Source organism: Choloepus didactylus, chromosome 4 (genome assembly GCF_015220235.1).
Source record: "Choloepus didactylus isolate mChoDid1 chromosome 4, mChoDid1.pri, whole genome shotgun sequence".
Classification (NCBI taxonomy): domain Eukaryota; kingdom Metazoa; phylum Chordata; class Mammalia; order Pilosa; family Megalonychidae; genus Choloepus; species Choloepus didactylus.
Window position 1 is genome coordinate 47,507,336 of NC_051310.1, and position 27,092 is coordinate 47,534,427.

The window sequence follows — 27,092 nt, forward strand, 5'->3', positions numbered from 1 at the left end:
GGTGGCAGAGGAGGTCACATAGGAAGGAGTAATGAGGTAGCTGGCAGCTATCACTGGAGGCATAGTGGGAAACTGGCATTCTCACTCCCACCCAGGAGTAATGAGTAACCCTCCTTGGGTTTAAACAAAGGCTGGCAGAGAAGCTGAACTTCTACCTCCACCTGGCAGTAACAAGGTGGCACCCAGCGTTCCCTTGCTGGAACAGTATCACAGAAAGCTAAAAAGAATTAGGTAAGATTCATAATTTCAAAACATAATAACATAATATAATTTCATAGCATAATACCCAAAATGTATTTCAATAGAAAATCTCATCATACCAAGAACCATGAAGATCTCAACTGAATGAAAGAAGACAACCAACAGATGCCAGTACCAAGATATTTGAGACATTAGATAATTTGACATAGGTTTTCAAGCACTGATGATGAAAATGTTTCAATTAGCAAGTATGAATGTGTTTTAAATAATAAAAAACAGCTCCAGCAAAGAAATAGAAAGTCTCAGCAAAGAAAGAGAACTACAAAACAAGAACCAAGTGTAAATATTAGAATTGAAAATACAATAACTGAAATAAAAAACTCAATGGATGGAGAAAGGCAGGGCAAGATGGTGACATAGGGAGGTGTGGAATTTGGTTAGTCCCCTACAGCAACTAGTAAATAGCCAGGAATAATAAGAAAATAGTCTGGAACAACTGACGGGAAGACAACCATGACTGAACACACATTGTACACCAGTCTGGAATGGGTGGAAAGGCAAGATCACAGTATACAACTGTAAGTAAAGCCCCCCAAACTGCAGAGCTTGTGCCCCTCCCCCACTGGAACGTCAGGCTGAACTGCAAAATTTCACTGTGAAAAAAAGAAGCAGTCCCTGTCAGGAGCAAGGGAACGTAGCTCAACCAAGCTCCAATTATAGTTTCAATTAACAAATTTGGACTACTGAAAACATGCTAAGAGCACAGATAAACCTGGAGCAAGCAGGAACCCGGAGCTTTCTCCTAGCAGAGAGGTGGAGGGGTTGACAGAAAAAAAACATAAATAAATAAAAACAGAGGCTACTGGAGTCCTCTGAGCTCAGAATACTGTAAAAGGACTGTGTCCCAAGAAAAGGGGCACACAGAACCAGGTACCAACTCTGGTTCTTGCCTGGTGAACTGGAGGGCTTCGGACTGGCTCTGAAAGGGGACTTCTTTTCCGCCCCCCCCTTTTTTTTTCTCTCATTCTAAGTAGCTCATTAGAGAAAGCCTCAGGGATTTTCAATTGTCAGTACTGACTCAGGAAAGGCTGGAGTTAAGATAGTCATAGAATCAGAAGAAAAACTCAACAGTAGAAGATAATTCCAGAAAGAGCTTATCTTCCCTAAGAAAAGGGTGGGTGTGGCCAGCTCAAGTGGCAGCCCTCCCTCAGAGAACTCAGACCCCAGGGTCTGGGGGAGGACCATAAACAGCTTAAGCTTGGTTTCTGACACCCCCAGTTCCTGGCCAGGACAGGGTCAACTGAGAATTAAATGCACCACATCTCTTTATGCTGGTGGGGAGCTGGGGAGTGACAAGCACCACTTCCTGGGAAGGAAAGGAAAAGCACAGAGTCCAGAAGCCCCACAGGAAAGTCTGATATTCTGCTGGGTCGCACCCTCAAGGAAACCTGATACTGAATACTGCTTCCTCCTGAGACCTGGGCCTGTCTGGTCTGGGAAAATCTGATTGGGGTAATCAAAGAAACCAGATGCCCAGACAACAAAAAAATTATGAATGACACTAGGAAAAATGAAGATATGGCCCAGTCAAAGGAACAAACTTAAACTTCAAAATGAGATACAGGAGTTGAAACAACTAATTAAAGATCTTCAAACAAATATTCTAAATCAAATCAACAAGATGAGGGTAGATATGGCAAAAGAGATGAAGGACATAAAGAAGACATTCGGCAAACATAAAGAAGAACTCAAAAGTTTGAAAAATCAATTGGCAGAGCTTATGGTAATGAAAGGCACAACAGAAAAGATGAAAAACACAATGGAGACATACAGTAGCAGATTTGAAGAGGCAGAAGAAAGGATTCAAGAACTAGAGGACAGGACATCTGAAGTCCTACACAAAAAAGAACAGATAGGGAAAAGAATGCAAAAATATGAGCAGGGTCTCAGGGAATTGAATGACAACATGAAGCACATGAATATATGTGTCATGGGTGTCCCAGAAGGAGAAGAGAAGGGAAAAAGGGCAAAAAGAATAATGGAGGAAATAATCACTGAAAATTTCCCATCTCTTATGAAAGACATAAAATTTAGATCCAATAAGCACAATGTAACCCAAATAGAATACATCTGAGTAGACTGACTCTAAGACACTTAATAATCAGATTATCAAATGTCAGAGACAAAGAGAGAATTGTGAAAGCAGCAAGAGAAAAGTGATCCATCACATACAAAGGAAGCTCGATAAGACTATGTGCAGATTTCTCAGTAGAAACCATGGAGGTGAGAAGGAAGTGGTATGATATATTTAAGATACTGAAAGAGAAAAACTGCCAACCAAGAATTCTATATCTGGCAAAACTGTGTTTCAAAAATGAGGGAGAGTTTAAAATATTTTCAGAAAAACAGCCACTGAGAGAGTTTGTGAACAAAATCCCTGCTCTATAAGAAATACTAAAGGGAGCATTTCAGGCAGATAGGAAAAGACAGGAGAGAGATGTTTGGAGAAAGTGTACAAATGAAGACTCTCAGTAAGGTTACTGTATGGTCTCACCAAAATGGACTAACATGGATGAGCAAAATTTGAGAGTTGAGAGCACAGATTATCAGGAGACAGAAAGAGGTTAGAGATCAGGCATTTGACTGTATAGATTCAGAAATGGAATGGACAGCATAATAGAGTGTGATGGTAACACAATATTGTAAGTACTCTGAACAAAGATGAGGGTGAGTACAGTTGAAAGAGGAAGGCTAAGGGGATGTATGACACCAGACAGAAAGATAGAAGATAAAGCCTGGGATTGTATAAGTTAGCAAAACCTAGAGTCGTCAACGATGGTGATTAAATGTACAAATATAAGAATGTTTTTAAATGAGGGAGAACAAATGAATGTCAACATTGCAAGGTGTTGGAAATTGGACGGTATAGGGGAAAAAATACAATCAAAGCAAACTAGAGCCTATAGTTAATGGCAACACTGTGAGATGCTTCCACTAATTGTAACAAAGGCAATATACCAAAGCTAAATGTCTATAAGAGGGGGATATAAGAGAGTGATATGGGATTCTTGGTGGTGGTGGTGTTGTCTGACCTTTTCATTGTATTTTATTTTTTATTTTTATTTTATCTTTGTTATTTTTATTCTTCATTTTCTCCCTCCTTTTCCTCTTTCTTTGGGGAAGAAATGGAATGTCCTAATATAGATTGTGTTGGTGAATGCATAATTATGTGATTATACTGGGAATCACTGATTGTATACTTAGGGTGGATTATATGGTGTGTGAATAAAACTTTAAAAAATAAACAGAGGGTTTCAAGTGCTGGACAAAATGTGGAGAGAGGGATGAACCTATTCCCTGTTGGTAGGGAGGCAGAATGGCACAGCCCAGCTGGAGGGCAGTGTGGAGGTTACACAGGAAGCTAACTATGGGGTTGCCATATGGTCCTGAAACTATAGTTGGAAGAACTGACAGCAGGGACACAAGTGAACATTGCACAGCAGAATTCATGAATCACAATGTATGGAGGTGGCCTAAGAGTACATCGACTGATAAACAGAATGGTGAACTGTGGTGTATACATAAAATAGAATACTGAATGGGGGAAAGAAGAAATGAAGTTGTGAGGTATGCAACTAGGTAAATGGACATTGAGGACAGTATGTTGAGTGATATAAGCCAGAATCAAAAAGACAAACATTATGATGCCTCACTAATATGGACTAACTATAATGTGAAAACTCTGAGAATTGAATCTGAGAGCACAGGGTATCAGGGAAAGGCTTATGGTAAAGTTTCCTGGATTGTAAACTTTTGCAGCAGTCACATCTATGTATGAGTTTTAACAGTTGTCTCTAAATTCTGACATGCTGAGCTGTTTGTGTATAACCTGCCTGGGCCCTGGGACTTTGATTATCTGTGTGACACCTGAGACTCAGAGCCACAGTTCAGCAGCTATGAATGTCAGCATTACCCCATACAGCAAATGTTTAAAAAAGCTGAAAAGAGATCAGACTCCAATTACAGGTATGAATGAAACGGACTTGATTAGAACTAAGGTAAACCAGACTAAAGGGAAAAAGATGATATTGGTTGTGTTTTAAAACCTCAAATTCTGTGTGAGACCAAAGAAAGAGATGGTTATTTGGTGGAAAATCTATATTTTCTGTAGCACATGGTATAAGTTAACTTGTTTGGTCAGTTTATTCAAACACCATAATTACATGGAACCTTGAATAGGGGGTGAGATCTGGTTGGTTTGTACAAGTTAGTGTGAAACTTCACTGCATCCCAGAGTAATTTGGGCAGAGAATAAAAAATATCTGCAAAGCCCCCTTGAGGGCTTGGAGAAAAATGTGGAAACATTAAACTTCCCCACCTGGAGAATTCCTGATATTCTTACAAGCATTGGGAACATTCATTGTAGCAGGCCAAGTCCTCAATCTTGGGGCTTGCCCTTATGAAGCTTGTTACAGCAAAAAACAGGCTAAGCCTACTTACAATTTTGTCTAAGAGTCAGCCCCAGAGAACCGCTTTTGTTGCTCAGATGTGGCCTGTCTCTCTCTAAGTCCACTAGGCTGGTAAACACACTGCCCTCCCCACTATGTGGGACATGACTCCCAGGGGTGTAAATCTCCCTGGCAATGTGGGACATGACTCCTGGGGATGAGACTGGACCTTGCATTGTGGGATTGAGAAAGCCTTCCTGACCGAAAGCGGGAAGAGAAATGAAACAAAGTTTCAGTGGCTGAGAGATCTCAAATGGTGTTGAGAGGTCATTCTGGAGGTTATTCTTATGCATTATATAGACATCTCTTTTTAGTTTTTAGTGTATTAGAATAGCTAGAAGGAAATACCTGAAACTGGTGAACGCAATCTAGTATCCTTGATTCTTGAAGATGATCGTATAACTATATGGCTTATACAGTGTGACTGTGTGATTGTGAAAACCTTCTGGCTCCCACAGTGTATGGACAGATAACTAGAAAAAAGGAGGACAAAAAGTAAATGAATAATAGGGGGGAAAAAGGAGTATGAGATGCTTTGGGTGTTCTTTTTAACTTTTATTTATATTTTTATTCTTATTTTTTGGAGTAATGAAAATGTTCAAAACATTGTGGTGATGAATGCAAAACTATATGATGGTACTGTGAACAACTGATTGTACTTTGGATGACTGTATGGTGTGTGAATACATCTCAATAAAATTGCATTAAAAAAACTTAATGGATGGGTTCAACAGCAGAAATGGAGGAGACAAAGGAAACAATCAGTGAACTTGAAGGTAAAACAATAGAAATTACCCAATCTGAAAAGCAGAAAAAATAAACTGAAAAAAAAAATGAGAAGTAAAAGAACCTGGAGGTGATCTCACTGCCCTCCCCCCTACATGGGACCTGACTCCCAGGGGTGTACATCTCCCTGGCAATGCAGGATATGACTCCTGGGGATGAGTCTGATTCTGGGATCGTGGGATTGAGAACATCTTCTTGACCAGAAGGGGGTGCAAAAAGAAACAAAATAAAGTTTCACTGGCTGAGAGATTTCAAATGGAGTCAAGAGTCACTCTGGTGGACATTCTTATGCACTATATAGATAATACTTTTTAGGTTTTAATGCATTGGAATAGCTAGAAGTAAATACCTGAAACTATCAAGCTGCAACCCAGTAGCCTTGACTGCGGAAGATGAGTGTATAACAATGTAGATTAGAAGGGGTGACAGTATGATTGTGAAAATCTTGTGGATCACACTCCCTTTATCCAGTGTATGGATGATGAGTAGATAAATGGGGACAAAAACTAAATGAAAATTAGGGTGGGATGGGGAGGATGATTTGGGTGCTTCTTTTTATTTTTATTTTTTATTCTTATCCTGATTCTTTCTGGTTGAAGGAAAATGTTCAAAAATAGACTGGGGTGATGAATGCACAACTATATGATGGTACTGTGAACAGTTGATTGTATGCCATGGATGACTGTATGGTTTGTGAACATATCTCAATAAAACTGAATTAAGGAAAAAAAAAAGAACCCGGAGGACTAAAAAAACACAATCTAACATTCATGTCATCTGAGTCCCACAGAAGAGCAAGAGAGTGGGGATGAAAAAGTATTCAAAGAAATACTGGCTGAAATTTTCAAATTTGGCCAAAAAATAAAATAAACCTAGAATCAGGAAGCTGCATGGACTGAAAAAGGAAAACCCCTGAGAAATCTACACCAAGACACAAACGGTCAAACTTCTGAAAACTAAAAGCAAAGAAAAATTCTTGAAAGCAGTCAAAGAGAAATGACACTTTATTTATAGGGGAAAAATAACGAGAAAGGCAGAGGATTTCTCATCAGAAACCAAAGAGGTCAAAAGGAAGAGGGACATTTTTTGAGTGCTAAAAAGAAGGAAATGTCAACTGAGAATCTTATATCCAGTGAAAATATACTTCGGGAATGAAGGAGAAATCAAGATATTCTCAGATGAAGGAAAATAAAGAGAATTTGTTCCCAGCAGCCCTACCCTAAAGAATGCTAAAGGAAGTTTCTAAACAGAAAGGAAATGATAAGAGAAGGAAATCTTGTTATAGGAAGAAAGAAGAATAAGGTAAGAAAAAATATGAGTAAATGTAATAGGGTTCCTCTCCTCTTGAGTCTTTTTAATTGTGTTGACTATTGAAGTAAAAAGTGTAACACTGTCTGATGTGGTCATAAAATGTAAGTAGAGGAAAATTTTAAGACAATTACATTAGAAACTGAAGAGAAGTAAGGAGATATAACCGGGAGGTACAGGTTTTCTATACTTCAGTTGAAACTGGTGAAACTATGACCAGTAGACTGGTGTTGTACTAGGTACTATAATACCTAACTCAAGCATAGAAAAACATATACAAAGATACATACTTAAAAACACTATACACAGAGAAAAATAGAATCCAAAAAATAATATTCAAGTAATCCACAAGAAGGCAGTTAGATAAAAAGAGAGAATTAACAGAAAACAAAACAAAACAAAAAGGGAGACTTAAGCCCTAACATATCAAAACTTACATTAAATGTATAAATATTGATTAGATTCTATTGGTTGTTGGTATCGTTGAGTTCTGCTATATACACCTACACTGGTGTTGTACTAGGTACTATAATACCTAACTCAAGCATAGAAAAACTATACAAAGACATATACTTAAAAACACTATCAATAGAGAAAAGTAGAATCCAAAAAATAATATTCAAGTAATCCACAAGAAGGCAGTTAGATAAAAAAGAGAGAACTAACAGAAAACAAAACAAAACAAAAAGGTAGGCTTAAGCTCTAATATAACAAAACTTACGTTAACTGTAAATGGTCTGAATATAGCAATTAAATGACAGAGAATGGCAGAGTGACTTGAAAACATGATTAACTATATGCTGTGTAGAAAATCTCAGTTCAATTATAACAATATAGGCAAGTTGAAAGTAAAAGAATGAAAATATCTAAGAGATATAACCACTCTTCATATTAGTATTGAATAAAGTAAACTTCAGATCAAAGAAAATTACCAGAGACTGAGAGGGACATTATACAGTGTTAAAGGTGTCAATCCACCAAGATGATATAGCAATACTAAATGTGTATACACTAAATAACAAGGTTGCAAAATATGTGAAGCAAAAACTGAAAGGAGGAATAGACAAATCCATAATTACAGTAGAAAACTTCAACATCCTCTCAGCATTTGATGGAACATCAAGATAGAAAATCAGCAAGTATATAGCAGAACTCAACAATACCAACAACCAATAGAATCTAATCAATATTTATACAATACTCCATCCAACAACAGAATACACACTTTCAAGAGTCCATAAAACAAATATCAAGATAGACCGCACCCTGGGCCATATATACATAAGTGAATGAAAAAGAAAATGCAGCATATCAAAATCTGTGGGACACAGCTAAAAAAGTGATGAGAGGGAAATTTTTAGCATTAAATGCATATATTAGAAAAGGGGAAAAGTCTCAAATCAATAATCTAAGCTCCTACTTCAAGAACCTAGAAAAAGAAGTGCAAGATAAACCCAAAGCAAGAAGGAAGAAGGAAATAATAAAGACAATCAGTGATGTTGATAACAGAAAAACAATAGCGAAAATCAATGAAACACAGAGGTGGTTCTTTGAAAACATCAATAAAATGAACTGACCTATAGTTAGACTGAAAAAGCAAAAAAGAGGGAAGACACAAGTTATCAGTATCAGGAATGAACCAGGGGATAACACTACAGACCCTTTGGTTATAAAATGGATAAAAATGGAATACTACAAACAACTCTACATACATAAATTTGACAACTTAGATTAAATGGACTAATTCTTCAAAACACACAAACTACCACAAATTATGCAATATGAAACAGATCATTTGAAAAGCCTATAGCTAATAAGGAAATTGAATTTATAATTTTAAAACAGTCAAAAAAAGAAATTTCCAGATCTAGATAGTTTCATTGGAGAATTCTACCAAGCATCTAAACATCAGTTAACACCAATTCTACACCATCTCTTCTAAAAAACAGAGGATAAGTACTTCCCAATTCATTTTATGGGAAACCAAAACCAGACAAAGATAGCACAAAAAGAATACTGCAAATAAATACCATGTATGAATACAGACACTGAGATCCTTAACAAAATATTAGCAAATAAAATTCAGCAATATATAAAAAGAATTATACACTATGACCAAATGAGATTTATTCCAGGAATGCAATATTCAAAAATCAATCAATGTAATTCATCATGTTAAAGAAAACAAGAAAAATCACATGATCATATCAATTGAGTCAGAAAAAAAAAAACATTTGACAAAATTAAACACCCATTTGTAATACAAATTTTCAGAAAAATAAGAATACAGGGTATGTTCCTCAACTTGATAAACAGCATTTATAGAAAAACCTGCAGCTGACATTATAAATACACTTTCCCCCTAAGATTGGAAACAAGGCAAGTTTGTACACACCCATCACTTTTACTCAATCTTGTAAAGAAATTCTAGCCAGTGCAATAAGGCAAGAAATAAAAAGCACAGTGATCAGAAATAAAAGAATACAACTGTCCTTATTTGCAGATGACACCAATTTCCATCTACAAAACTCCTACAACAAATAAGGGAGTTCAGCAAGGTTGCAATATACAAGATAAGTACACAAAAATCAGTTGCATTTCTATATATTAGCAATGAAGACATGGTCACTGAAATTAAATATACAATGCCATTTACACTCAAAAAATGAAGTAGGTGTAACTCTAACAAAATGAAGTAGGTGTAACTCTAACAAAATATGTATAAGACTTTTATGCTGAACACTTCAAAATGCTGATGAAAGAAATCAACGAAGATCTAAATAAATGGCACAAGTCCATGAATTGGAAAACTCAACATAGTATAGACATTGTTTCTCCCCAAAGGGAAACACAGGATTAATGCATTTACTATGAAATTCCCAGCAAAACTTTTTGTACACAAGTTCATTCTAAAATTTATATGGAAAGACAAAAGAACTATAAACAAAGGGGTAAAACACTTGAAAAAGAAGAATAAAGTAGGAGGAACAATATACCTGCTTTAAAGACCTATTATATAGCTACAGTAATAAAGACTATGTGGTATAGGCAGAGGGAAAGGCATATAGATAAATGGAACAGAATAGAAAACCCAGAAATAAATGCACACAAACAAGCCCAACTGATTTTTGGCAAAGGTGCAGAAGTAATTTCAACAAGTGGTGCTGCAGCAATTGGACATCCACAGACCAAAAAAAAAAAATCTCAACTTAAGTCTCAAACCTTATAAAAAAAAAAACTCAAAATGGATTACAGCTAAATGTATACCATAAAATTATGAAAACTTTAGGAAAAAAATAGAAGAAAATACTTGGGACGTAGGGCTAGGCAGAGTTCTTAGACTTGACACCAAAAGCATAATCCATGAAAAGAAACAATGATAAACTGGACTTCATCAAAATTTTTAATTTTTTCTCTATGTGAGACCCTGTAAACAGGATGAAAAGACATGCTAGAGTTTCCGAGAAAATATTTGCAAATCACACATCCAACAAGGGACTAGTGTGTGGAATGGATAAAGAACACTCAAAACTCAACAGTAAAAAAAAAAGTACTCAATTAGAAAATGGGGAAAAGACAAGAAGAGACATTTCACCAAAGAGAATATACAGAAGGCAAATAAGCACAAGAAAAGAGCACAAGTACAAACTATTGTTAGCTATTAGGCAAAGCAAATTAAAATCACGATGAAGTGCCCTTTCCCTAAGATTGGTGGATACCTATCTGAATGACTAAAATAAAAAATAGAGACACCATGAAATATTGGCAAAGATGTGGAAAAACTGGATCTCTCATGTAAATTGCTGGTGGAATTGTAAAATGGTACCAGCCACTATGGAAACACCAGTTGGCAGTTTCTTTGAAACCAAACATGCACTTAACATACAACCCAGTAACTGCACTCCTGGGCATTTACTCCTGATAAATGGAAATTTATGTTCACACAAAATGCCTACATGAATGTTTATGGCAGTTTTATTCATGATAGACAAAATGGAAATACCCAATGTCCTTCAATGGGTGAATAATTAAACAAACTGTGGTATATTTCCTACCATGGACTACTACTCAGCAAGAAAGAAATGATGTTGTGATACATTGACAACCTGGGTGAACCTCCAGAGAACTATGCTTAAGTGAAGAAAAGCAATCCGAAAAAGGTTAACTACTGCATGATTCCATCTATGTAACATTTTTTAAACGACAAATTTTAATAATGGAGAACAAATTAGTGGTTATCAGTGCTTTTAAATGGGGTGGGTGGGGGGCAGGAAGCATGTGGGTGTGTCAGCAAACCGGAACATGAGGGATCTTTGGAGTGATAGAACTGCTATGTATCTTGATTCTCTCATATCAATATCCTGATTGTGATAATGTACTATAGTTTTTTAAATACACAAATTATCTATAAATTCCTTTTTTTTAGAGAAGTTGTAGGTTTATAGAAAAATCATGCAGGTAATACAGAGTTCCCATATACCTCTCTGTTATTAACACTTTACATTAGTGTGACACCTTTGTTGCAGTTGATGAAAAAATATTATAATTATACTACTAACTATAGTTTACAAGATGTTAACATTGGGAGAAACTCAATATAAGATTACCAAGATCTTTGTGTATTATTTCTTACAACTGCATGTGAATCTGCAATTATTTACAAATAAAAAGCTTAAATAAACAAACAGAAACAAACTCTTTAAAATGGAAAAAAAAAAAAAATTACTTGGAGAGGTGACCATTTCCTGACTGGTCCCTGACTGATAATAGCAGAGCTGGGATAGAAACCCAGGTCTTCCTTCTCCTGATTCAAGACTCTCTGCATTTGGTATAACAAATGTCTGTTCAATTAAATGAAAAAATATATATACACATCTATATATAATCCACAACATTTTTTATATGCAAAGAACTTTAAGGCACAGTAACACAAGCTACTACTGGATGACGAGAAAAGAAGGGGCAGGGGAGGTTACTTTTTAGCCTAGACGGTAATGGTGGTAATTGTTCTACAATGAATGGAACAGGTATAAAATAAAAGAAACAAGGCCTACTCTTACATTTCCCAAACTTTAATGGTCCCCTGGTATTCCTGCCTTCTAATCTTATATTTACACTTCTGTCTTTCATTAAAGAGAGTGGAAATTTGGCACCATATCCTAGATAAACATCCAGGTTTCTATGGTGTTGAAGGACAAAAGTTCTCAGTGATATCGTATTTCAGCCACTGGTGCAAAGCATTGTGAAGACATATACTACAGGAATTGACTGTTTCTGAAGATAGTACGTATGTCATTACAAAATTAACTGAGAGTTATGTTAACAATCAGTAATAAAATTTGCTTTTTTAAAACAGTTAAAAATTTTCTGATAAAATGATCAAATTAATGTACTATAATTACTATATCTTCCATTCAAAATAATTTATTTCAGTAAATTTATAAAGTGCATATATGCTAGATAACATACTAGATGCAAATTGGACACAATAAGGCTAGACTTTCCTACATTTCTTAAAGGTAATTACAGTTGTCATTTTATTAATTTCAAAAATGCCTTTGGTGAGAAAGTCTTTACAGTTGAGTAAGGGGTATGGACAAAGCAAAATTAATCAATTTTTACCTCTGCTTTATACATATTTCAAATATGCTTTCAGGACCAGGCAGTATTCATGATTGAATATGATTTTGCAATTAGATAAACCTGGGTTTAAATAATGATTCTGCCACTTACTAGCCATGTAATCTTGGGAAAGTCACTTAAGCCTTATCTTCACTTTTTTTTTTCACAGAAGGAAGCTGTAAATTTTGACAGTCCAGATGCCAAGACATAAACTGGACCACATTTACTAGTGGGCAGGATCACTGCACATGAAAAATTCAGCATGTGGATATGGTTCTCTTTTTTTCTCTTCGAGTTGCTTCCTCTTTGTTCAATGGGTAAGATGAGATACTCTTTTGGAACTGACATTTTGCAACTATCCTCCCTCTTCTGCACACAAATGCTGAAGAAGCCAGGTCATTGGTTCAATGAACTATTCTAAATGTAGCCAACCAAGGAGAGAAAAGATCCTAAGATTCGGTTTAGATCTGGAGGTGATAAGGGCCTTGCAGGTATTTATGCTGGGCTGCACGATCCAATTTCTCTCTTACCAGAGAACTTGCTGCAGACTGGACATTTGTTCAGATAGTAATAAAGCAGTACCATTTGGTTATATTCTTTGAGTACTTATCTCCCTTGACAATTCTACAGCAAAGAAGGAAAATTGGCCGGGCAGGATTGGGAATTCTGTGTCCTATCCATAATATCATCTTAATTACATTAAAACCCCTACAGTTACTTCCAAAATTCTCTGTACCTCAGTCTTCTCACTAGTATAATGTGGATAATACTACTTACCTTACAGGGTTAGAGTGAGAATGAAATGATTAAATCAATGTATTACAATTACATATCTTCCATTCAAAAGAATTTATTTATGTGCAAAGTACCTGGCACATAATGACCAAGCCATCAATAGATGTTATAATTATCACCACATTATTGTGATTATTTAAAACCTCAAAGCCTTATGATAATCCTATTTGAAATAAAACTGATTTTCTAGCTTCAGGGTGTTTTGGCTTCTGGGGCAAATCATTTATTGGGTGGGGGGAGTAAGGGGACAGAGTCAGATCAATAAAGAAAAAAGGGTATCGGTAAATTTGCAAAGTTCTGCAGTGAACATCTTTGGTATTAAGTATTTCCATATTTCCTTAGAATAGATTACTAGAATTGACACATTTGGTCAAACATTAGAAAAATTTTCAAGGATCTTGAATCATTGTTAAACTGTTTTCCAAAAGTGTAGTACCAATTTGCTCTTCCACCAACAATATAAAGAGTCCTCATTTCACTGATATCAAAAGCTTTGATAATACCAAAGGCAAAAGAGCTATCTTTAAGTAGTTTCAGTTTCCTTTGGTTAGCGGTCAAATTATTTCCTATGTGAAAATGTCCTTCAGGATCTGTGCTTTTCTTGCTAATTTCTATAAGTTCTCTATGTATTACTGTAAACCTTATTCTTTCATATTTATTGAAAATGTTTTCCAGTTTATAGCATCATTTAAAATAACAAGAAATTAAAAATTCATTGTAATTTCCATCTGTGGGGGCATGTTGAAGTGAAATATGTTTTACTATCACACAGTCATAAATATTTATGAATTATATGAATATGAATTCTGTGTACAGAAATAATTTCTTAAAAGCCCACATTCTTTGATTTATCCATGGATAAAATTATAGTCAAATAAGAAGCTACAAGTTTTCACATGTTTTAAGTAAGGGACTATAAGAAGCTCTTGTCACAAGTGGTTCTTGTCACTGGTGTCAAAGAATTGGATTAGCCATTATTTTTTGTTCAAAACCAAGATAAAGTTGGCAAATATTTACATATGTTTCCATATTTTTAAGTAAAATCTATTCTCATTCTATGTTCTGTAATCATGAAGTTGGGTTTCTGTCTAAATCTTTTCACTAAAAAAAAAGAATTTTTCTGTACTATTTAGAGGTTTAGTTTAATAGTTATCTTCCAAGGACTGTTGACCTATAAACTTCAGACAACATGTATTTGTTATAAGAAATCACACCTGTTAGCATATAGCTTATTTTTTTCAGTAAAATGTGAAAAAAACATTCTGATATTATATGTAATTAATGACATATCACAGGTGTTATCAAGTACTTTTTCACATTTTATATCATCAATTGAGAAGTATCTTATAATAAAGCCTTAGATTTAATGAAATATGGTATATTTGCCATTGGGGGTTGACCTTGATCATGAGCTTTGTGATAGCCATGTCTGTGATGTTACAGATCATTATAATTAGATAATCAGAATTGATTGTTTACATAATAAGGACTGTTTTTGAAAGCATTTCTCTCCCTTGCATAAAATCTATGAATTAATAATTGTCTCAGGCTACTTTAAAATACTCTGCAAAATCCTTTTCTTTCACATATGTACAAGCATAGAGGAAATGCTTTCAATGTTAAATGAAAAGGACAGAACTCAAAACTGTAGATACATAACAATATGCAGTAGTAATTGTTACAAGACATCTAGTAGAAAGGGCTTTTTGTTTTTACTTTACATTCTTCTTCATTTTATTTTACTATTTATAAATACAAATAGTATAATACAAAACTAAAACAAAATAAAAACACCATCTAGACCTCTACTTCAACATGGTATGCCAAATATACATGTTTGTCCCTGCTCTCTCCCCAAGTGCCACTAAAATGACTATAATGACAGTAAAGGTATATAAACAGCACAAACCACAAGCACAGAGAGAGCAAAGGATAAGAATGTTCGTAGATGAGAGATGAGAAGTTGGGGGCTGGAAAGCTGAAGGATGAGTGGCAATTGCCTTAAACCATGGAAAGCTGAAACCTCAGCCTAAAAGGAAATGAGGTGAGGGCGGGTTAAAAGGAAGAGCCAAGAGAAGTCAGATCATTTGTGCTACAGAATCTCAGAAAGGCTAGAAAGTGAAGGTATCATGTGCCCATGAAGGCAGACACACAAGGTTGACCACAAACAGGGAGAGTGGATGACATTTTTTAAAGGAAACCTATTTAGACCCCCAGGTCTTCTTGCACCAGGTTAGATGACCTGGTGGAAAATGGGAGATTGGCTTTCTGGAGAGGCTCTGGACTTGGAGCTGCCAGGCCTAGCTGAGAACAGGGATGTGGTCCTTTTATGATGGCCACAGAGAAGTTAATGATGGCAGAAGGGTCAAGGCCTGGGTCTAGATACCCATTAGGGAGACTCATGTGCCTGGAGGTGATGGGAGGAAGATTTATTAGATAAATCAATTTATAAGGCCCAGTTGGAGTAATACAGTTATGGGGTAGTGGGAAGAGTTGAAGCACCAGGGAACAGGGAGCACGCAGCGATGCAGACAGAACACAACAGCATGGAGCATCACGACTGACATTCAGTGAGGTGTTGGCTAAGTCCCAGGTACTCTGCCAGGTACTTAACTACCTCCCATGGCCAGGGTGGCTTTCCGTTGTTAACAGATTCCCATTCAACAGGACTCATGCAGGACTCTAGGACTGAGGAGGAGGAGCCTTAATGAAGAAAAGCTACAAGCCAGTAGGAAGTATTATCTGGACAGTTCACAGGGCAGAGACTCAGGGTCTGTGAATAAGGCAGAGACTCTGTCCTTGAAACAAGAGTGCTCGGTGGGAACTTGGTATCAGGGGCACAGCAGAGGGGTAGTTATGAGAACTGGGACACAAGGCAGAGAGGATATTGTAAAGCTGAACGTGCTGGATTCTCTGTGAGGGGAACCAGAGCTTCTTAAATCCACTGGAATGAGCACAAGATCCTCCCAGATCCGGAGACCAGCCAAACCTAGAGGCTGCCTCTGCTGGAAGAAGCCAGGCAGGATGCATCTTGGCATCTCTAGCTGACTGTCATAACCTTGGTAACCTCCTTCAATGAAGTCTGGTAAGAAGCCAACGACAGAGTTACACGTTATACAACTGGTGTCCGAACAGCGGCTCTTCATGATTGGTCAGTGCAAGACACTGAGGCTGAGAAAGTGCTTCCCAAACTGGCCATTCCTGATCTGTGGGACTGACTGTGTGTCTGCACCCTGGGTGTCAGGAATAATGGCAAGGCCGGTAACAAAAGTTCTAAATAAAGACTACATTGTCTAAGAATCTGTTCTATTGAAGCGTCCACCGATGTTGCTTTCTGCACCTGGGAAATTTAACAAAATTGCTTTCTAACAATCAGGTGATGATATTTCACACCTGCTTTTGACAATTTGCCAGCACATTAGCTTAGTACTCATGGAACCAATGAGAAAAGCAACTTTCTGGCATAGTCACATAGTGAAGTGCATTGAATTTTTTTCTAACAATTCCATACTTCTGTCACTCTGGTTGACAATCACATAAAATCATGGAGAAGAATGACACCTAGTGTCCAAAAATATTACTCTTCTTAGACAATATGAAGTTGCGAATGATGAGACTATGAACACAGATTTGGAGCAGCTTAGAGATAAACTTATACATCTTTACAGAAAGTCAATAAGTAAAAATGTAATTTTTCCTTTGTCTACTAAAAACAGAAGGGATATTCTGCTACAGTATCTTCATTCTCGTAAGCCTGCAATGAAGTTGAAGGTTCCTTTTAGATAGAAGGTCAGTGCAAAGGCTGTCTGCTACTTAAAGAAGTAGCAGCAGGGGGGACCCCGGGGCTCCAGTAGACCCACACACCGTTCTGAAAATCCAAAGAGAAGCAACCTAGCATCAACTTGCAGGCTCACTTTTTTCTAGCTCTGGTGATAAATTCAATAAATTCTTAGATACCTAGTAAAAGAGTCACTATTAACTTCTTTTAAACCAAGTTTTGAAAACAACTCCATTTATAATATCCTCTTTACTGCCAGGGATTGTAGGTAAGGTAGCGGCAGAGTTTCTTTTGGAACTTGGACTTACCTCCGCTATCCTTTTCTTCAGGTTCTCCTTTCCCATGTACGAAGCCTGAAGTGAGATGATATTCTCTTCTTTTTGAATCAAAGTTGTCAAGACACTTTTAATATTCTGATATTGTTTTAAGAGCTCCAAAACTCTTTCACACTGTTCAAGGCTATGAAGAGAAATAACGTAAAACAGCTAAGTGTCTGAAAACAACAAACCATTCTTTCTCTTTGCAAAAATCCTACAAGTTGATCACTAATAAGTTATAGGAGGATCTTTCTTCTTGAAATGGTTTATAATATGATTTTATTACTTTATTCTAAGAATGATGGCACATGCATTTACAAGCAAATAGATGGTGTAAATAATCACTGGCTTGACATTTTCACCACATCAATGTTAAAGTCACCTGATATAAGCTTGGAGAGAGAAACCCAGGACTCATAACCCTAAAGAATCAGCTATGTTAGTTTTTATCATTAACGAAAAGGCATCTAGGAAAATAGTGCTTCCCTGGCATTTTTCTTGGAGATTATTGCAATATTAATGCACCAAATTGTAGGATGTTTATAGGTATGTCTATCATCTCATTCTAAATTTAGTCTTCTCAAAAAAGTGAAGTAGTACAGATACTGTGGCAGTTAGGACACCAGGCCTCTAGTTATGGCTGGGCACAAAATAGTTGAGTGACCTTGGACAAGTTACTTTAGCCTCTTTGGAACTTAATTCTTTGCTGTAAAATTAGAGGGTAGATGAGACCAAATACAACAAACAGTCATTATCTCAGGGTTTCCTTAGGAAACATGAGGTGTACTAAGATGGAATTCTGAAGAGAATGCAGTGAAAGGACCACTGATAAAGATGTGGACACCAAGCCACCCAGGGACTGGCCACAGGAGGAAGATGTTACACCACCCAGCCTCAAGGGGAAAGGGAAGAAACCCTGAGCCATGGAGGAGGGAACCCGGGGAGCTGCCAGAACCACATGCTGAGCCAGGGAGGAAGGGGAAAGAACACCCCAACTCTCTCTCTCTCTCTGTCTCTCTCTCAATCTCTCTGTGCCCTCTGATCTACTTGCACCCCCACTTCCTAATCCAAGCAGAGACCTTGACCTGCATGGTGCAGTCTGTAGGGACAGCCCTCCCCACTGCACCCCACCCCTCTGCAGAGAGCAAAGGGCAGAGGGCATGGATGGAGAATATTCCGCAGAACTGCGAACTGGGACTGATGGATAATGGCTTTCAAACACAGGTAAGGAAATTTCTGAGGTCCTGCTGAGGCTCTGTAGGAATGACTGCAGCAATTCACAGGCAGTGTCTGCTGTGCAAGTGGGATGGTGAGCTAGACAGAATAATGGTCCACAAAAGATGTTCATGTCCTAATCCCTGGACTGGTCCTTTACATGGCAAAAGGAACTCTGCAGGTGTGGTCAAATTATGGATCTTAAAAATAAGGAGATTATCCTGGATCATCTGAGTGGGCCCACTGTAGTTACAGGTATCTTTATAAGAGGGATGCAGGAGAGTCAAAGTCAGAGAAGATGTGAGAAGAGAAGCAGAGGTCAAAGAGAGAGAGACAGAGACAGAGACAGAGACAGAGATAGAGACAGAGAGAGATTTGAAGATGCTACACTGCTGGCTTTAAAGATGGAAGAACAGGCAATGAACCAAGGAATGCCGGCAGCCTCCAGAAACTAGAAAAGTCAAATAAACAGATTCCCCCTTAGAAACTCCAGAAGGAAGGCAGCCATTTGATTTTAGGATTTCTGACCTCCATAACTGCAAGATAATAAATTTGTGTTGTTTTTAAGCCACTGAGACTATGGTAATTTGTTGCAGCAGTGACAGGGAAATGAATACAGGTTGTGGGACAGCAGTTATAAAAAAGCTATGATTTCTTATCCAAAGTAGATAAACACTTATGTGCCTTCTGGCTAAAATCCATAATTCCAGGTTTTGACCCAGACACTGGTCCACTGATTGTGAAATTCTTGTGCTCACCCCACCCTTAGGTCTATGGGAATTTTTTTTTCCCAATATAAAAATATCAAAAATTCACTGTGCTACAGACAATTTTTTAGATTCAGGATAGATTTTTTTTTCCTTACCATTCAGTGACTACAGCTTTTGTATTCTCCCACAAGAGTACTGTATTTTGGCACTGTTGTTTCAGAATGTTTTCTCTGTCACCTTTGAATTGTGGAAGAGAATTAACCATTTCTTGTAAGTCTTTCTTTTCTTCTTCATATTCATCTAGATCCTTATCCAGTGTGATTAATGATTTTTTCCTAAATTATGAAAGAGAAAAGTTTGGAAGCAAATTATTAACCAATTTGATCTGGCACAAATATGGATAATTTGGGGGGCACACTAATTATCCTCATGAGGTTTATGTCAAAATTACATATTTATATCACAGAGTTCAGGAGGCCCTTTGCATTTTCAGAATACTAATCGAGTGTTTTAAATATATATTACATTTACAAAACCACAAGCAATAATGTTTTTTTCTGTGAAGAACAGACTTGTAAAAGGTATGTACATGCATATGAGAATAAGCTAAGGGACTCAGAGAACTAAAGGGCCTCAAGAGACCACTGAAGTTGAGGGAGTAGAGGTTGGCAAAGGAGAAGACAGAAAATCGGAGAGAGATTTAGAAAGAAAGGAGAGTTCCAGAAGAGTGACTCTTGCTAACATTTTCATTTTCAGAACCTGGAGGCCATACTCTGCAACGTCAGAGTTAAATATGAACACTCATAGAGAAGCTCGTCAACTTCAGTTTACGCTATTCTTCTCAGTCTCCAAAATGAAGACTAAGCTTACCTCTTTGAGTCCCATGACCTCCTATTCAATCCACACCCTAATCCTGATGGGAGGAGAGGAGAAGACCAAAGAAGTAAAGAAGAAATAGAGACAACAGATGTGGCATGTACATTTTCTACCATTCTTTCTTTATTATCAACTGGTTGGAATTTGCCAGGTCTTCCTCTATCTAGAGATCTCCATGATAAACACAATAGTACAAGAGATACTGAAGTAATTAATATATTTTATACATATCTTACTTCAAACTCCTTTGTCTGTGTGAATGCACACTTTTAAGAGAAAAAAATAATGTAACATTTGTAAAGGCATAATATCAACAAAAAGGATGCTTGCTTGAAGTCTTTCTATAGAAAAGAATGCTGAGTACTGAATAAAGTGGGCTGGAATAGAAGTAAAAAGACATAGAAAGTGTTTGCTTCATTTAAAAGATATAGAGAAGATACAGAAAAGTGTCATCTTGGATGAAATGCATGGAAACAATGCTTACCTTTGTATTACAGCTGGAATGGTTGGATCCTTAAGACCAATTTTACTGATTTGATCCTCAATATCTTGAATATTCTTAAGGAGTTCATTATTTTTGAAAATACAAATCTCCAGTAATTTGTTTTCTTCACTGAGTTCCCCATATCCACCAAAGTCATGTGACTCAAATAACTTTATTGACAAGACATCAACCAGTTTTTCACAGGAGATGCTTTCACCTTGTTCAGTATCTTTAAAGCTTATATTGAGCATCTTCAAATGTTTATCCAAATGTCTGGCCTTGTCCTTCATGAGATGAATTTTTCCCTCTTTATTTTCTACTGTAAAAGGATTTGCTGGTACCACCCAGGTATTTGAGGCTGAAGGATCTGTAAGGGGCTCAATAGAGACCACAACTGTTCTTAAGGAATCCAAAAAATCTTGCAGAGCTTTGACAGCAAGTTCACTCCTCTCTACCTTGTGGTTCATTTCTTCAAGTTGTGTTCTGCATTTCAGGATAATATCCCGCATTGCATGTAGATCAAAAGGGTGTAAATCCTTCAGTGCAAAATTGTATGTCTGTTCCAAATTGTTACATATTTCAATCTGATTTGCTATGGAATCTTGGATATTCTAAAATAAAGGTAAGAAAAGCTGAAAATGCTAAGGTAGAAGAAAGGAAGACTGCACATCAGGATTTAAACCCAAATCATGTGACTAGGTTTTAACTAGAAAAATTCTCCTGAGTGTAACCAAGGCTGACAACTTCTACAGAGAGAAACTTTTTAATTGCTAACAATAAGATGGCCCAGTTGTTTTTATCTGATACACTTTCTGATGTATCAATCCCAAAAGGAAAACAAGTATATAAATCTACTGTTTTCATGCAAATATCTGGACATTGAACTAAGAGATCTGCTTTTACAACCTGAAAAATGAAACAAATTTTTTTTTTATTTAAGATGGGATTTGGAATAAGTAAACTGCAGAATATTTTTTGCCAATTTAAGCATGTGAGTCTAGTAAGATATTTAGGAATTCAGTCATTGGAGAAGGCATTCAGAAGCAAGCCTTCATTCTGAATTCAAAGAAAATACCCATTATTTACCTACCTCCATATTTGCAAGGAATTAACAGGTTGAGAAATAAATAACAAGTCTAAATTATTGAAGAATTTTCTGTTATGGCCTTATTCGATATATACACAGTTGATGTATAATTAAAAATCCATAAATGCCTATAAATCTCTGAAGGATTGATTATTCTGTAACTATACTGGAAAACTTATATTTACCTTCAATCTCTGATAAATGCCATCAGCATCAGTCAGATTAAATTCCTGAATGGCCATTTCACAGAGGAGTAGGTCCAAGTCACAGAGAAGAAGCGTTTCCTTCTCCACTGGTAACACAATCTGCAGTGCATTCTCTAAAGACTCCATTCTGGGTGAAAAATAAAGCAGATGTGAGAGAAAAGCACAGCAGAAAGGTATCCTATGAAACATATTTAACCAAAAACAAGAAAGTAATTATTCAATAAAAACACATTCATTGAAATGTACAGATCACCACATTATCCAAAATGCCAAAGAATGAGTCGTTTGCTATATCCAAATATTCTTAATAGCTTAATAGATACCACACTGAATGGAAAACTGTTCTAAAACATACTAAGCCTTTCCCTCTCATCTGAAATACAAAATACTGAATGTAATTTAACTTTGCTTCGATGGACTAAAAAGCTCCATTATTTTATTATTGGAAATATAATGGATTTCAAAGAATAAGCTCTACTGATTATAAAATAAAATGTGTGATCCTAAATAAGTAACATATAGACTCTAAACCTCAGTTTCCTCCCACGTAAAATGATGACATATACTGGGATACGTAGCCTATGTATTAGGGATAATAGCATCAAAATTTTAGAAATAGGGTAACCAAAGCCCAGAGAGATTATGTGATATGCCCAAGGGGAGAGAGTGGGAAGAGCATGTGTTGCAGAACTCAACACACCTTAAGTTCTACTTAAGTCCTGGGCTAGTGTTGTGTCTTGGTTATGTTATTTACCCTCTGAGCATCAGTTCCCTCATCTGTGAAATGACAATCATAATGGTAGCCTTTCTTAAGGATGTAGTAAAGATTAAATAAAATAATAATATTAGTATAGTACTAACATAGGTTAAAATGGCCTCTTAAAAATTTAATAAATTTAGTAAATTCATAGTTAATAAATCTCAGAATTATACCTGGCATGAAGAGTCATCTGAAGCTCTCCTTCTTTTCCTTTTAGTCTGTCTCTTGCCTTAGCTATAACAGGCTTCTTCATGTCACTCACAAGATTTTCTAATTTCCGTGAAATGATTTCAAACTCTTTCCAACAAGTGTCAGTTTCATTTTTTAAGACCTAGATAAAATGCAAAAATTAATATATCCATGAATGGGTTAATAGACACAATTATTATTCTGTGCTTACAAAATGAAACATTCACCAACAGGGGGAGGAAATACAAATTTTCACATGAAAATGCATAAAAAATTATCTTGCAACCATCTGCAAATGAACTATCCTTTAGGGAACAACGATATTAAACTGTGCTCTCAAAGGACCCATTCAGTGAAGTCAAGGAAGTTAACAATATGACTTTCAAAGGTATTAAATTCTCTTCCCCGAAGTTAGAATATACAGAATACAATTCAGAAAGACACACAAAGTTGTAAGAAGGGACCTTCTGTTTCTTCTAGATAATAAATCTATGTCACTCCTCAAACCAAAAGGAAATTGGAGTGAACAAAACTGCTTCTATACAAATGAGAAGTGAATGAAATTAATTTAGGATTTATAATTAAACATCTATTATTCCATATTATTCCAGATTCTTATCTTGGTTCATTTTTTTAAAGGTACTGCTACAGAATCCTACTGAATGCTCATTGGTATAATTTATTCCTCATTCTCCCTAAGGATTAGTATTGCTTTTCCTAAAAAACTCATCATTCGGTCACTGGGGCAAGGTCTCAAGACAGTTTCTTAATTATGATGAAAATGCGCTAAATCATCACTTGAACAACAAAGATTTTAACACATAAATTTGCTTTTTCAGGAAAAAAAAAAAAAGGATCGTGATTGAGGAACTGGTACAAAAAAAGGAAGGAAACTAGGAAATATGGGAGGGCTCTGCAGGAACCACCCCTGGCCCTTTCCTCCATATGATGGGTTTTCAGTGAGGGTTCAGTCTAACACACTCCCAAACTTGCAACAACAATGTTGCATTGCAATGCCCAGATAATCTTCAAAATAAAGAAGACATTACTTGTGGTGCTTACAATTCATGTGCCCACCACTGGACAGATTGATTTCTCTGTGGTTACTGAGTTAAATTCAGTATTTCCTGTGAAAGCTATCCAGCAAGATCAGCCACCACTTAGAGGGAAACCGCCCTCCACTCCCTGCCCCTTCCACATAGCCCAACACCTGGTAACCAACAATTGGCAGTGTAACAGCAATTTAGACAATGTGACAATTTGTTCAAGAAGGATGAAAGCAAATATTCAAAGTCACTGGTTTTTCATGTACTGTTAATTTTGGAGTACCACAGAAGCAGCGTTTGTTGAAATTGCCTTCAAACACATTGTTTATGGTTGAAGCCCTCAAACCCACCCAAAGTACAATTGAGAACTCTGCACTCCACAACATCTGCAGTATGTTGATTAGAGCATGACCAATAAATTAGGACCCTGAACCATAATCTTTCCTGGGTCTTGTACTTGAATGCAAACGAATTTCTGGAATAGGGTCACATTAAAAATGTAGTCCAAGAGAGAGCTCTTTGAAAACATGAAACATATGTGACCTCAGCAAAAATGGGCAAGTCTATACTCACAGTGGTATTATTCTCTAATAAGAGATAACTAGAGAAATCGTATTTTTTCAGTAATTACCTGTAGAGCAGTCAGTTTATCCCGTAGACAGTCACTACTCCTTTCCTTGTCACTAGAGAAATCTGAAGTAATCCTCAATGTGTTGTTTCGCAGGTGTTGTTCAAACATCTCTCGCTGTGTATCATACCTCAAACAAAAATTAAGGCAACTTTTAACAATTTTTAAAATAAGACAAAAAACATTTTTTAATTACTGTCAATTATGCACAAGGAAATCTCACGGAAATTGTTTAAGTTACTGAACCTCATGCAAAAATTACAACTAAAGAATTAAAAAAACTTATTAAGTATAATATGTTTGCACTGAGGAAAGATTTCTAATAGATTTTCCAGTGGTTTGAAAGAGTTTACCTCTCTAGTAAATTATTTACAGTTGCATTGTGATCCTTTTCATACTTCTCCATAATGCTTTCTTCATGTGGAGGCTTTAACTCTGATTCCAAGCTAAAATCCTTAATCGGTTCCTGTGCCTAAGCAAATATGTAAAATGGCAAACATAATATCTTCATTATATTTAGTTATATGGAAAAAATAAAATGCTTTATGTCACAAAGATGTACCATTGATGCTTCATACCCAAAACCAGAAGATAATACAATCTATTTGAGGTATCTCAGCTCAGACGAAGGCCTTCCCATAGCACAGAGGAGATTTATTAATCTGGGTCTCACCTTCTAATTGGTTATGACAGCATAGCAAAGGACTACTTCCAGCCCTCAGTGCTGTTTCTGCTTTTGACCATGTAGCCATAGTCAAAAGTGGACACAAGCTTAACAGGCAGGAGCAGAACACTGAAAACAAATACACCTCATTCCTTCCCCACAAGTTCTGACTAGCAGTCTAGGCTATGATATACAGTAAATGCCCACTTACCTAGAATTCAAGAATCTGGAAATCTCAGTTTCCAAGGAAAGTAAAATATATTACCATGAGAAAAAAACAAATGATGAACTAGTTCATCTCAGTGAAGCTGAGGCATCTATACAGATTAAGCTCAACCTCTTGTACGCTCAAAAGTAATGTATCACAGATACATTATGTATTCACAATCATCCAAAATGGCCTACTTTTGCAAGAACCTTTTATTTAATCAGAGAAAAATTAAGTTATGCTTGCTATAGATTTGGTTCATTGTATTCTGAGTCTCTGAAAAGCAGTCATCCTTGCATTATGTGTAGAAATTCTCAATCAAAACAACCAGATAATAAAACCAACAATTAATGAGAAGTAAATTATTGTATACTTGGCCTTTTTCATTGAGTTTACTTCAAAAATACATTATGCACATATAACATCTTTTCTGCTGATGGCTGATCATCTGATTTTGCAAATGGTACCTCACTGTGGGCATCCCTTCCTCCATTCTCAGATGTGTTCATGGTCCACCTAGGAAGGAATCAAAATTTCATATTAAAATGATGGAGAAAAATGATACCTGAAAGAGAATGAATGAATGTCACCTGGTTTTGCAAAAGGTTCTATCTAGTTTTTTCCCAGAAGAGGGAGGATTCTCATGAAGTACTAACTTGCTTTTAGATATGCCTCCCACCATGGGTTGCAGTGTCTTATGAATCTCGGAAGCAGATTTCCTGAGTTTTTCTATCTTTTGTTCATAATCTTTGAGTACTCTCTTCATTTCTTGTTGACTCTTCTGTGAAGTCAGCTCTTCACATAGCTCCCTCAGGACATCCATGTGGTGATCAAGCTGGTACAGACTGCCTTCCTCAGAAAAGCAAGCCTAATGAAAGAAATAAAGCAGGATATGTGTTTCGAAAGAGTTTACATGATTATTCCATAAGGATTAGAAACTAACAGATGTTTGTGACTTTGACAACACACGCTTTTATAGGCCATCCACAGTGTGCCTGGTATGGTAACAGGTGCTGGCGATACGAAGAGGAGGAAATCAGCCCTACAGGGACCCAGAGCCCAGTTACGTACACACACATGTAATTAGGATATTATGTGAGAAGTGTAATGATTGAACCAACTCCCCACCTTAAAGAGTCAGGGAAAGCATGTTTCACAAGAGGGAACCATCGGAGCTAGATACAGAAGGAATGAGCATGGAGTTCTCCAAGTAAAAAGGGAGAAAAGTCATTCCCAGTAGACAGGGCAGCAGGTGGGTGAAAAGCACCAGATGTTCTGAAGAGACAAGTAGTCTGGTGTGGGCCAGGGCACAGCACAGGAGAAGGGATGCTAAAGAGGTGCCCTGCGACCAGACTGCGAAGGAAACCCACGGCCTCCTAAGGAGTATGATGTTGGCCTTGGGCAACAGTGAGCCGGTGACATGAGAACTGTGGTTCACAAGGATTACTCTGTCGGTGGGTATGGAAGGAGACACAGCAGTAGAGAGCAGGTGGACTAGGCTAAGGGAAGTGGCAACACTGATAGGTAGGAAGAAAAAGAAAAGGCCATTCTGAAGAGTTACTGATAGGACTTGGCAACTGACTCATTTAAGTCAGAGTGGGAAGAAGGCAAGGAGAGGAAGCGTGTGATTGAGAAAGCCATGCCATCTTTTCATAACCAAGACGCAGAAAATAAGAGGAATAAAAGTTTAAGAGGAAATATTTT

General features: G+C 36.8%; 1 protein-coding gene across 6 annotated transcripts in view; it reads right to left on the reverse strand.

Moving 5' to 3' along the window:
- Positions 1-27,092, reverse strand: part of SYNE2 (spectrin repeat containing nuclear envelope protein 2) — a 346,465-nt gene that overhangs the window by 187,117 nt on the left and 132,256 nt on the right. For all 6 annotated transcript variants that reach the window (XM_037832561.1, XM_037832566.1, XM_037832565.1 and 3 more), the window contains exons 24-32: positions 26,045-26,256; positions 25,856-25,904; positions 24,870-24,988; positions 24,520-24,646; positions 22,827-22,984; positions 21,873-22,020; positions 20,601-21,211; positions 19,396-19,575; positions 17,307-17,457 (exon numbers count right to left, since the gene is read on the reverse strand). In XM_037832561.1, coding sequence (XP_037688489.1) covers positions 17,307-17,457; positions 19,396-19,575; positions 20,601-21,211; positions 21,873-22,020; positions 22,827-22,984; positions 24,520-24,646; positions 24,870-24,988; positions 25,856-25,904; positions 26,045-26,256 — 1,755 coding nt within the window. The remainder of the gene's footprint in view (positions 1-17,306; positions 17,458-19,395; positions 19,576-20,600; positions 21,212-21,872; positions 22,021-22,826; positions 22,985-24,519; positions 24,647-24,869; positions 24,989-25,855; positions 25,905-26,044; positions 26,257-27,092) is intronic.